At 50.5% G+C, this 13,440-nt stretch overlaps 1 protein-coding gene across 1 annotated transcript in view; it reads left to right on the top strand.

The window, feature by feature from the left end:
* The first annotated feature begins 3,556 nt into the window (after nucleotides 1-3,556).
* Nucleotides 3,557-13,440, top strand: part of CHRNA2 (cholinergic receptor nicotinic alpha 2 subunit) — a 42,139-nt gene continuing 32,255 nt past the window's right edge. The window contains exons 1-3 of the mRNA XM_063125367.1: nucleotides 3,557-3,569; nucleotides 6,255-6,538; nucleotides 6,737-6,878. Of these exons, the coding sequence (XP_062981437.1) occupies nucleotides 3,557-3,569; nucleotides 6,255-6,538; nucleotides 6,737-6,878 (439 nt within the window). The remainder of the gene's footprint in view (nucleotides 3,570-6,254; nucleotides 6,539-6,736; nucleotides 6,879-13,440) is intronic.

Below are 13,440 nucleotides of genomic sequence, written 5' to 3'. Positions count from 1 at the left end.
TGGGCTCTCCCACACTAGAGGCCTTCAAGAGGCAGCTGGACAACCATCTGTCAGGGATGCTTTAGGGTGGATTCCTGCATTGAGCAGGGGGTTGGACTCGATGGCCTTGTAGGCCCCTTCCAACTCTGCTATTCTATGATTCTATAAGCCCTTCTTGTGATGCGTGGTTAACATGATAAGAAATAAACAGCCCTTCCAGAAAACGAGGGTGCCTCGTGGAATCTAAGCAAGACGGGAGCAGCAGGGGTCATGAGACCAACCCAGAACTCTTGCAAAAACAGCATGTTAATTTTGCACCATAACCCAGAGAGTTTGGAGCAGCCCATGAAGTCCCTGCTGCTGTCACCACATTGCTGTTGCCAGGGTGGGGAGAAAGCAGGAGGGGGAAAGAACTAGTGTCAGCTGAAATATCGGTGTCTTGCAGACGCGTGTACATTTCAAAGCTCCTTTGGGATCCCTCGCCTATCCCTTTCATAGCGGGCTCAATCCCTCGCAGAAATCTAAAAAAAAGCCACACCCCACTTTCACACTTCTAAAAATCAATTTAGGGGGCTGTTGGGTTCTCCCCCCCTCCCCTAATTAATTCCCCAAGGACTCAGTGTATCATCCTTCCTTTCCAATTCAGCATGCATCCTCTCTGTGTGCTCCAGCAGAATGATAAAGATGAATCAATACCTCGTTTCAGAACATAACGGGACACCTCTGCTCTCATCGCCAGCCACGAACAGGGAAATGTTTGGTTGAGTCCAGTGCCCCCTAGTGGCACATTTTGTTGCTGTCTCCTTCAAAATGTTTGTTGTTGTTGTTATTGCTACAACAAAACAACAAAAGATATGTAACTACTGCAGTGCTGTACACCTATCTTACCTTACTTCCTGCTTGTTTAAGTCGCTTAGGGTGCAATCCTAAGCGCATTTACTTGGGAGTAAGCCCCCCATTGAATTCAATGCGGCTTACTCCTGAGTGGACACACATAGGATTGCACCTTTAAGCTTGCACTGAAAGGGTCATGGAGAAAAGGGACGTCTGCCATGTTTGCACTCATACCCAAGTGCGCGCTGAGATCCATGATGCTTCAGACATGATCCACGTGTGTATCCCCTGCCATCCCGGTGGAAATGAATGGGGCTGCTACAGAATTAGATTTGGATAGGAAAAAACAGGCTGGGTCAGTTTTTACCTCTGCCACCAACATGGTATCTATCTCTCATCACCACCTGAAAAAGAGCATGGTCAGTCTTCAAATACTTAAAAGGTTGTCACCCAGAGGAGGGCCAGGATCTCTTCTCGATCCTCCCAGAGTGCAGGACGCGGAATAACGGGCTCAAGTGACAGGAAGCCAGATTCCAGCTGGACATCAGGAAAAACTTCCTGTTAGAGCAGTACGACAATGGAATCAGTTGCCTGGTGAGGTTGTGGCCTCTCCCACACTAGAGGCCTTCAAGAGGCAGCTGGACAACCATCTGTCAGGGATGCTTTAGGGTGGACTCCTGCATTGAGCAGGGGGTTGGACTCGATGACCTTGTAGGCCCCTTCCACCTCTGCTATTCTATGATTCTATGACCACAGACTGAGCCCTTTAAAAATTAAAATCGCTAAAGTAGCAGCATTAATATGGAGAGTTTGGACACTTAAAGAATAATAGAATCATAGAATCGTAGCGTTGGAAGGGGCCTATAAGGCCATCATAGCTAGTTCAGAAGGAGGCACAAATCTGATGAGGAAGGTTGGAGAGATTGAGTGTGTTTAGCCTGAAGAAGAGAAGACAGATGGGATCTTCTTCTTCAAACACCTGCAGGGCTGCCCCACAGATTAAGCCAATGGGCTCTTCTCAGTTGACCCAGAGGGCAGGATGAGATCTAATGGGGTCAAGTTAGAGGAGGGGAGATTTTGGATGAACATTAGGAGACATGTCTTGATGGCAAGAGCAGTTTGACAACATTACCTACAGCCAGGGTGCTGTAGTGGCGAGAATGTTGGACAGTGTTGGACAGGGAGTCGGGAGATCCAGGTTCTAATCCCCACTTGGCCATGGGAAACCCACTGGGTGACTTTGGGCCAGTCCCAGACTTGCAGCCCAGACTACCTAACAGGGTTGTTGTGAGGATAAAATGGAGAGGAGGAAGATTATGTATGCCGCCTCGGGTTCCTTGGAGAAAAAAGGCAGGATAAAAATGCAGCAACTAACTAAATAAGGGTGGTTATGGGCTCTCTCTCTCTCTAGATTTTCAAACAGAATCTCAAGTTCTAGATTTCCTGCATTGAGCAGGGGGTCGTTGGACTCAATGGCCTGTGAGACACCTCACTTCATTGATTCTAAGTTCCCAATTCCTCAAATCTCAGCGTAAGCTAAACTCACTGACTGGTTTGTCTTTGTGAAGCCAGAGTCTATATATACTATCCTACCTTTCCTCCTACCTTTCTTTCATTTCATCCTACCTACACGTGGTTCCCAGGACGTCTCCCCTCCAAGCACCGACCAGACCCAGACCCGCTTAGCTTCAGCAAGGTGGCTGGCTCCTGTGCCGTCGGACCACGTCCTAGATTGTATTGTTTCAAATGAACAGTTAAAGCTGCAGGAGCCCTGCCTAGAGTGACCAGATACACAAGAGGGCAGGGCTCCTGCAGCTTTAACTGTGGTGATGAAGAGGGGATTTCACCAGGTGCTGCATGCATACAAAGGACACCTGCTGAATTTCCCTTTTCTATACAACTGTTAAAGTTACAGGAGCCCGGTCTTCCTTTCCATAGGGTCACCCTAGAGTTTCCCAACTTGGAGCCCATGTGTGCTAGGGCTCCTGTGTGGACATCCAATGGCACCCACAAAGTTCTCCACTTCCTGCCCTCTTCAAATCTTGGAAAATGTTAGTTTTTTCTCTCTCTCCCCCCCTTTCTAGTCTCTAGCCTTGCTCTTTCTCTCTCCTATGGCTTGCCTTCTCTCCCTCCCAGTCTTTAGCTATCTGAATATTTAGCAGCACAGGCAATGCTCCTGACCTTAAACTGCTACATGACATCAGGAGGGAATCTACACGTTGTACTGAAGGCGCTTGCATACGCCTCCAGTATGCCCCCAAAACGAGGGTGTAGACAGAGAAAGAAGAGAGGCGGTGGAGGCGGCGGCTGGGGAACTGGCCACGTCCTTGCCACCGCCTCCCCGCCGGCCTCCTGCTGCCGGGGTAAGAGCCACCCGGGTCGGAGAGCTCGGCTTCCGCCGAGCTCTCCGACCCGGGTGGCTCTTACCCCGGCAGCAGGAGGCCGGCAGTGACAGCGGCAAGGATGCAGCCGGTTCCGCGGCCTCCTCCTCCTCCTCCTCTTCTTCCATCTCTTCTTTCTCCGTCTACACCCTCATTTTGAGGACGCACTGGAGGCGCACGCAAACGCCTTCAGTACGACGTGTAGATTCCCTCCAGCTCTCAACAACTAACAAGAACACCGCTTATTCCGTGCTGACGTCGACTAGAAAAGCACATTTTTGCCAAGAATGACCCTCCAGATGCACTGCTGCTGCTGCTATCCTTCCTTCAGAAGCTGCGCTGGAGGTCTGACTCAATAAGCAATGAAGGGTCAAGGTAGGCGTAATATTTTGGGATTGCTGAGCTGCTCCGGCAACATTCAGTTCGGGTATCTCCACCCCACTGCAGGTTAGAGCTCTGACACCCCACCCCACCCCAAAGTTCAGCTGGCTTGAAACAGACGTAAACTGCCCATTTGCTGACTCCCGCGTGACATCCACCAATTCCTGGAGCAGGTTTGGCAGATTAAAAAGTCTTTCTTTTTCCTTTTCCTTGTATTTTTTTGTAAGTGATCAATAAATGAATACGCACACAAACACTTGCATGGCCCCTTTAACTATTAAAGCAAAACCATGGGGGAAATGCAAGACAGGATTTCTGCCTTGAGCAGGGGGTTGGACTCGATGGCCTTGTAGGCCCCTTCCAACTCTGCTATTCTGTGATTCTATGACAGAAGCCTGGGTTTTGGTTCAGTTTGCCCCTAGGCATATCTGCCATTTCAGGAGGATCATCTCATGTCTCACAGGCGTGCAGCAAACTCCGTCTCTCAATCAATCAATCAAAGCTTATTATACAATCACAGACCTATTCAGTGAACTCTCTCTGTTTTACCCCATCTGTCTTCACTCCAATGTATGCTAATCTCAGAGGCCTTTACGGATCATTTCTAACCACTTTTCCTTTTTGCTTTGGACTTGAAAAGCCACCCCCCCAAAAAATGTCCCAAGCTGAATTCCGCACTGCTCTCTTTTGGCCTGGCCCCTCCCTTCCCTGGAATGGACATGTGTTCCTTCTTACACACACACACACACACACACACACCTTAGATCTGGATTGTGTGTGTGCCAGCTACATTTGTTATGATTATCCTCACAACAACCCTGCAAGGTGGGCCACTCTTTGTTATAGGCTCGGAGTGTGGCAACGATTAAGGGCCTTTTTGGTGGTGGCCCCCAGACTGTGGAACGATCTCCCTGCTGAGGATCGCCTGGCACCAACACTGCTATTTTTCTGGCCCCAGGTTAAGACTTTCCTCTTTGCCCAGGTGTATGGCGGCACATCTTAATCACCCACATGTTTAGTTTTTTTTAACGGTTTTTTAATGCTTTATGTGGGTATGTTCCGTGTTTTAGAATTTTAAATTTTGTATACTCGTATCTCAATTTTAGAATTTCTGTGAACTGCCCAGAGAGCCCTGGCTATGGGGGTGGCATATAAGTGTAATAAAATAAATAAATAAATAAATAAAATAGAGGCCCATTTTTCAGTGGGGCAAACCGTGCTGGGTGCCCCCAAGACTGAAACTGTCCATGGCTGAATTAGGCTTCAGACCCAAGAAGCCACCCCCAAAATTGGCCCAAGGTGAATTCCACGCTGCTCTCTTTTGGCCTGCCCCCTCCCTTCCCTGGATTGAATTTTCTCTCTCTCTCTCTCTCTGGCCTTTTCCACACCTAGGGATTATCCCAGGAAAATGGAGGGATTGTCCCTGCCTGCTCCAGGGATCCCCTGTGTGTCATTTGGATGCACAGGGATGATCCCAGGACGATCTTGGGAGAAAGGCAGGTGCAGAAACAGCCTCTCTCTCTCTCTCTCTCTCTCTCTCTCTCTCACACACACACACACACACACACAGGCCGTAGCTAGACCTAAGGTTTATCCCTGGATTGTCCTGGGGTCAAACCTGTTCATCTAAGTGCCACACAGGGCATCCAGCGCTCAGGCAGGGACGAACCCGGGATGATCCTGGGATAAACCTTAGGTCTAGCTATGGCCACAGGCTGAGTTCGGACGACACGCTCATCAACCGGGGTGGGGTGTGATAGGAACAGACTGGAAAACAACCCTCGATTCGCGTGCTGTCTGAACTCAGCCACACCCTCCTTATGTTTGCAGAAAGGGTTCAGGGGGAAAGCCCAGAAGAGTTGGAAGTGGGGGGGGGAACTCGCTGATGCTTCAGGCAGTCTGTGGCCAAGTCCCAAGCAGTGCTGGTGCTACCATAGAGGCCACTCAGGCTGCTGCCTAGAGCGCCAAGCTAAGAGGGGCGCTGGGCACAGCGCAGCACTCACGCGCGTTGGCTGTGAGCTGGGCTGGCCCGAGGATTCAGCTGGGCCTGGGCGGGCAAGATGGTGCCCCCGCGCCCGCCCAGCCGAAGCAAAGCCAGGGATGCTGGGGTGGGGGTGGGGCGGCTCCACGTTTGGACTTCTGGAACGTGTGCGTAAGAGAGAGAGAGAGAGAGAGAATATGAATGGGGTGCATGGGGTCTTTGAGTGAATGCATGTGTTCACAGGTGTGTTTGTTTGGAGTGAGTGATGCTGAGTGCGTGTGCGTGCGCATCTGTGAGTTGGGGGGATGATTTGGAGGTGACATTCCTATTAAATAATGCATTTTAGACCCCTAGACATTCCTTTCCCATTTGTTTGCTATAATTGGCATGACGTATTTCTTGCACTTTGAAATAAATTTAGCAGTCTCAAGTTTTGTGCTTCTTTTTTTTTTTCCAGGAAACATCTGTTCTTAAAAAGTAAAGTTGGCATTTTTTGGTGTGTGTGTGTGTGTCTGTGTGAAAGTAGCTCACCTTGCCTGGGGCGCAAAATAGCCTGGCACCGGCCCTGGTCCCAAGCCCTGCCCGCCTCCCTCTGGCCGCCTACAGAGACGACTCAGCCGAGGAGCGCCTCTCCCCCTCCCTCTCCCCCCCCACGCCCTCTCCCTCTCCCTCTCCCCGCCTCTGTCGTCACACCCAAGTGGAAACCCGGGCTGAAGCGCTCTGGCGCTCGCCCTTTCTCTCCCTCCGTCTCGGGCGAGGCGAAGCTCCTGCGCACGGGCGCCTCCGAGGAGCCACCGGGGAAGCGCTGCGCGAGTCTGGCTGGGCGGCGGGCGCGCCTCGGGCTTCGGGGCCGGGCTTCCCGGAGGCGGGCGAGGGCGCGGGCGAGGGCGCGCGCGGGGGGCGACCCGGCGTGGGGCGGCGTCTCCTCTCCCGGCCCGCCCGGCCCGCTTGCCTCCCCGCCAGCCAGCCAGCCAGCCTGCCGGTAAGTGACGGGCCCCTGCCTGGCCCCGCGGGCGCCTCTGCTGCTCCGGGCACGGCGTGCGCCCGAGCCGCTCCGCGCAACAGCAGAGGAGAGCAAAGTTTTCTCACGGGGAAGTTCTCCTGCGCAAGCCCCCTTGGAATGCGCAGCGGGTGCGAGAGAAGGTCCCCGCCCCGCGCACGTGGGTCTTTTCTTCGGCAGGATTCAGTCCTGGAACGGGACTTGCTCGGCGTTTTCTTCCTGCGCACCGAGGCGGGCGGGCGCCTGGACGTCTCCGGGGTGGCCCTTCCCGGCCGGGACGCGCCTCTCCAGCCCATGGCAGCGCGCGAGAGGAGATGCGTTGGTTAGTCGCTGAGAGCTGCCGTGACGCGGAGCAGCCCCGACCAGGCGCCCAGCCTGCGCGACTGAATAGTCCAGGGGCTGCAGCCCCCGGCAGCGTCCTCTCATCTGCCTCCTGGAGGACCAGCCTGCCTGCCTGCCTACCTTACAGGGACGTCGTAGGGGCTTACCAAAGCACACGAAGCTTGGAACAGCACCAAGGACCAGATGTTTCGCTTCTGTTGCGTGTAAGTAGCCTTTCCTCAGCGCCAGGGCTGCAACGTTTTTATCACGGGATAAAAGGCTTTTATGGCGCTTGCCAAGGGGCAGCGGGAGCCGGGTGCGAACCTGTGGGCAAGTCCAGCATGAACCTCTAGCAAGCACACATGCATGGAAGAGATAGGCGGTGCATGCCGCTTCCACAAATGCGTTGATTTACTTAAGAAAGGAAGAGGACGTAGTTTGCACACAGCGCACCATAAAGATGTTGTGCATTGATTTATTAGGCCCGTTGCAGTATGGATTCATAATGGGCATCTGCATAAAATTAATCTGCGAAGTAAAGCTGCAATAGTACCCCTGGGGCTGGTCTCCTGGTGATGTACGTTAGAGAGGAGGCTGCGTGGTGTGATGGAGAATATAAGAAGCCGGCAGGCTGTTGGTCCGTCTTGGTCCGTTTTTGTGGCGACTTGCAATCGGCAACACACACACACGCTGCAATGAATGAATATAAGGGGGGAGTCAGAGAAATACTCTTTGTTGCAGTGTGTGTTGTCAGTTGTAGAGTGTCCACAAAAGAGGCGGCTCAAATGGAATTAGCCGGTCTGAAAGAGGAGTCCGGAAAGCAAGAAATTAAAGAGACAACATTCTCCTTTTCAGTTCTGCTGCTTATGTACTTCTCACATAGGGCCATAAGAAGAGCATGGATGCAGCATCGGGGTGGGGGGGAGCGACAAACTAACCCAGCACCCTTTACCCCCCCCCCCTCTGTACGCCTTCCCCCCCCCCCCCAGGTCCTCAGAGGTACAGTGCCTCTCTGTTAGCCTATCACCATGACTAACAGCTACAGATAGATCCATAAAATGTGCCTAATCCCCACTTTCTGCCACGTCAGCCAGCAGTCATCCTGTGGTAGTGAGTTCCATAGGTCCATCAGGCATAAATGTGGTCTTTTGTCTGTCTTGAATTTGGCCCTCGCGTGACACCCCTGCGCTATCAGGACATGTCCCCCCCCCCCCGCGTTATCGTTTTTCTAAGCTAAAAAGGCCCCAAGTGTTTTAGCTTTCATTCATTGTAAAGAAAATGCTTCAATCAACACACACACACACACACACACAATTATTTTGGTTGTGCATTTTCCTTCACTTCTCTTATATTTGCAGTTCTGGAATGTTTTGTAGTTGGGACCAAACAGAACATGCAGACAAAGGAGGCAGAGTTTTGTGTGGGCAGACATCCCGCATGCTTAGATTATGCATGGATTTTGGTCATTGGTTTTACAACATGAACTGCAGAAACAATTCCCGCCATTGTCTCGGGTTCCTGCTGCCATCAACTCTTTAAAACAGCTCGGTGGCCAGCCGACAAATGTTCCAGGGATCATTTTTGGTTTGTTTGCGCTCGATAAATGCTCGCTCCAAACGAAAACCGATAAAGTGTCTTTTTGAAGGTGGGCAATAAAAGGTGTTCATGCAAAGATGGTTGTGTATTTCAAGGAATCCTTTAAACATGAGAAAACTGGGAAGCATCCAAAATTGATCCAAAAAGAGAGAACTTGTCTCAAGACGCTGGGAAAAAAACCCAGTTTTGCCTCGGTATACTGAGAATTCTTAAAATTGTATATAATACTTTGTCTTCAGCTGTAATTTGGCTTGGCAATCTTCGAATGCGTGAGAACACCCATGAATCAGTGCTCAGAAGCCTTTTTAAGAATTGTAAGCATCCACAGGCAATGTTTGCAATGTGTACTATTTTATTGCGCTATTGCAGTTTTATTTCTGACATATCAATTAAATGCATTGGCTCATTCTACAGCCCCCGAGAAAGGCTCCAGATCAGCCTTCCTCAACCTGGGGCGCTCCAGATGTGTTGGACTGCATCTCCCAGAATGCCCCAGCCGCTGGCTGGGGCATTCTGGGAGATGCAGTCCAACACATCTGGAGCGCCCCAGGTTGAGGAAGGCTGCTCCAGATCATGTATGTTGGGCCAAAACACACAGGGCTCTTCAAAGAATAAACTATTTTTTCCTGCATAAAGGGATCGTCTGCAAACTCCACCTGCACCAAATGAGGCTTGGTGGGTGGGATGCAGGACCTCCACGGGCCGGATTGGGTTCATGGGTCATTCCCTAAAGGAGTAATTCAGTCTGTGTGAGACCCTGTGGAGGGTGGGAGGGTGGCAGGAGGGGGGGAGAGGCTGGGGAATAGAGAGAGCCAAGTGAAAACAGCAACCGCTGGTCTCTTAGTTGCTCAAGACTACAGCGAGTGAGCCTGATCCAGGCCAGGGAGGTGCACTAGCCTATTTGTGCAAGGAGGTCTCCTCAGATGGTGTGGTGGCTCTCCCTGAAAGTCCTCCTTCCGGCCAGAGCTGATAAATCACCCTCAGCTGGAAGCATGCCTGGAATGCTCTTCCAGAACACCTGAGAACTACCAACTCAATCACAGCTTTTAAAACACAGCTAAAAACTTTTCTTTTCCCTATAGCTTTTAAACTTTGAGTTTGTTCTGACTCTATACTGTTAGCTTCACCCTTCCCGGTGCCTGTTTACACTTCCCTGTGCCTGTTTGCATTCTCTTTCCCTCCTTATTGTTTACTACAACTTTATTAGATTGTAAGCCTATGCGGCAGGGTCTTGCTATTTACTGTGTTATCTGTACAGCACCATGTACATCGATGGTGCTATATAAATAAATAATAATAATAATAATAAGGCCTTGGTCCGTTTTGCTTAGCAACATCTACACCAGCCATCCCCAACCTGGTGCCCTCCGGACGTGTTGGACCATAAACCCCATCATTCCCAGCTTGTCCTGCTTGGTATTGGTTGTCCAGGGCCTTCCACCACCAGGGGGCTTCTCCAGCTCTTTCTGGAGATGAAGCCTTAGAGCACCTACTTTGCGTGCTCCCCCCATCAGAGCACCTCCCATTAGGGATGGGAGAACGCCCAGTGTTTGGTTTTATTCAGGTCCTGTGAATCTTTCTTCGAAGTGTGTTTCACCTCATTTGCATTCCTGAACACGAGTGTGTCTTTTTAAAGCGTGGAAATGTGAATTTGGTGTGTGTGTGTGTGTGTGTGTGTGAAAATATGCACTTGTGCAGGTGCACGTTTTTGGAAGTGCACATTTGTGCAAGAATTGCATTCCTGCTCATAGAATCATAGAAAAGCAGAGTTGGAAGGGGCCTATAAGGCCATCGAGTCCAACCCCCTCTTCAGTGCAGGAATCCACCCTAAAGCATCCCTGACAGGTGGTTGTCCAGCTGCCTCTTGAAGGCCTCTAGTGTGGGAGAGCCCACAACCTCCCTAGGTAACTGGTTCCGTTGTCGTACTGCTCTAACAGTCAGGAAGTTTTTCCTGATCTTTTCATCCAGGGTTGCAAATGGGACATGGTTGCAAAATTTGTCAACAGGAATGAAATTCTTGTCCGTCCCTGGGATCCGTGTTTGCTTGTCAGAATCTCCCGTTAGACGGATCAGTTAGTTGGCCCAGTAGTGGGCGAAACCCTTCTCTGCCTGAGACTGACTCTTTCAGCCAGCCAGAGTAGAAAATTCTGAACTAGATGAACAGATAATCTGACACCCACACCCCCACACACCGGTGTACGGTTGCCTTTTATCTTTCCTGCATCACAATCCTCCCTTTGCCAGCTCAAAACCTGTTTCGGGCAATCCCAGAGAAGTCCAAGTGAACTGGGTAAAGTATCGTTTGGCTCAAATCTGTTTTGCAATTACAAGCCCATGGAATGAGTAAAATAATGCCTTTATCTTCTCAGTGGTTAACTTCAGACTTGAACGCCTGAGTGCATTTTGTAAACGCTAACAATGTATTTAAATAGAAAACAAATCTGTGACGTGCATAATGGTCTTACTGGATTTATAATGATCAGATAATTATCAGCTATAGCAGTGGTTCCCAAAATGGGTGGTACCGCCCCCTTGGGGTGGGTGGGTTTGCAGAGGGGGGCATTAAGAGGCCAGGGGGCAGCAGGGGCTCTAAGAGGCAAAAGGGCAACAGGGGGGCACTCGAGGTGGTCTTTTCTGAGAAGCACCTCTCCAGAAGGTCTTAAAATCCAGGGGCATTTTTATGGGAGAAGGTAGTTTGGTCCCAAGCCATATAGGGGAAGAATCCACACAAAATGCTAATGAAGAGATATATCCTGCTTGGTGTGCCCTGCCATGCCGGCTGCAAAACAGAGGCGTTCCCTCTCTTTTCCCTACCTCCCTCGGCAAGCCTGCGGCGGGTGCTTCAGATTTTGAATAAATATTCATTTAATTGTTACTGTTTTGAATTTTATTGTTATTATCTTCCTTAGTGGGTCGTTGAAAACTGCTATTCTGAATAATGATTTTTATAGTGTAGGGTAGGGGGGCGCTGGGCATGAGTTTGTGGAACCATGGGGGCGGTGACCTGAAAAAGTTTGGGAACCACTGAGTTATAGAATGACATTGCTAGCAGTATCTATAGGATTATGGTGGGCGTAGCGCTGATCATCACAATGTAGTTGAGATTTCTTCAGTTTCCAGTTGCGTCCAGTTCTGGGCTCCACAATTTAAGAAGGACGCAGACAAGCTGGAGCGTGTTCAGAGGAGGGCAACCAGGAGGATCAGGGGTCTGGAAACAAAGCCCTATGAAGAGAGACTGAAAGAACTGGGCATGTTTAGCCTGGAGAAGAGAAGATTGAGGGGAGCCATGAGAGCACTCTTCAAATACTTAAAAGGCTGTCACACAGAGGAGGGCCAGGATCTCTTCTCGATCCTCCCAGAGTGCAGGACACGGAATAACGGGCTCAGGTTACAGGAAGCCAGATTCCAGCTGGACATCAGGAAAAACTTCCTGATTGTTAGAGCAGTACAACAATGGAATCAGTGACCTAGAGAGGTTATGGGCTCTCCCACACTAGAGGCCTTCAAGAGGCAGCTGGACAACCACCTGTCAGGGATGCTTTAGGGTGGATTCCTGCATTGAGCAGGGGGGTTGGACTCGATGGCCTTGTAGGTCCCTTCCAACTCTGCTATGCTATGGTTCTATGATTCTTTTGGAACAGAGGAAATTTGGAAATGGGGGGGGGGGGACTTTCACAGATGAACTTTGTGCTGGGTTGTTCCCTGTGTCTACAAGCCAGAACCTGATCCTTTAAATGAGCTGAAGCCAGCCAAGAGGTGCCGTGTGGGCCAAGATGAAATATACAGTGACTTCCCTGTTCAGTGCGTGATGGATATAGCTAAGTTTGCAATGCCAGAGGATTTATAGACTAGGCAGATCTGCAGGCAGCTTGCGTCCCTTCCTTCGGCTTTCTCTCCAGTACTGCTATCAGATCCCTCAGCTTCAAAGAGAAGCACGTTACAGTGGAAAGTAGAATCAAGAGCGCCATGCATTAAACAGCCTGGGAGGGCGGCTACTTTCAACCAGTGGAGGCTGGTGGCTCCGATGCCAGTGGGGCTGTGAATCCGCTCTTCGATCACTCCTTGGAGAGCTCCGTTAGAGTTCTGGCTGGTTCTGACGGGAACCCGGAGCGGATTCACCACCCCACAGACAAAACAGCCCTTCAGCCTCTACTGCTTTCAACGAATGCATCCAGTTCCAGTTCTACACCTAGGAAATAGAAACCAAATGCACAGTTACAAGATGGGGGATACTTGGCTCAGCAATACTACAAACGAGAAGGATCTTGGAATTGTTGTAGATCACAAGCTGAATATGAGCCAACAGTGCGATATGGCTGCAAGAAAGGCCAATGCTATTTTGGGCTGCATTAATAGAAGTATAGCTTCCAAATCACATGAGGTACTGGTTCCTCTCTATTCGGCCCTGGTTAGGCCTCACCTAGAGTATTGTGTCCAGTTCTGAGCTCCACAATTCAGAAAGGATGCAGACAAGCTGGAGCGTGTTCAGAGGAGGGCAACCAGGATGATCAGGGGTCTGGAAACAAAGCCCTATGAAGAGAGACTGAAAGAACTGGGCAGGTTTAGCCTGGAGAAGAGAAGATTGAGGGGAGACGTGACAGCACACTTCAAGGACTTGAAAAGTTGTCACACAGAGGAGGGCCAGGATCTCTTCTCGATCCTCCCAGAGTGCAGGACATGGAATAACAGGCTCAAGTTAAAGGAAGCCAGATTCCAGCTGGACATCAGGAAAAACTTCCTGATTGTTAGAGCAGTACAACAATGGAATCAGTGACCTAGGGAGGTTGTGGGCTCTCCCACACTCGAGGCCTTCAAGAGGCAGCTGGACAACCATCTATCAGGGATGCTTTAGGGTGGATTCCTGCCTTGAGCAGGGGGTTGGACTCGATGGTCTTGTGGGCCCCTTCCAACTCTGCTATTCTGTGATCCTATGATCTTTATTTCTATGATCTTTATTTGCGACAGGG

This window comes from Elgaria multicarinata, chromosome 4 (genome assembly GCF_023053635.1).
Source record: "Elgaria multicarinata webbii isolate HBS135686 ecotype San Diego chromosome 4, rElgMul1.1.pri, whole genome shotgun sequence".
Taxonomy (NCBI): Eukaryota; Metazoa; Chordata; class Lepidosauria; order Squamata; family Anguidae; genus Elgaria; species Elgaria multicarinata.
The sequence above is the reverse complement of the archived record's forward strand: the minus strand, read 5'-3'. Positions and strand labels throughout refer to the sequence as shown.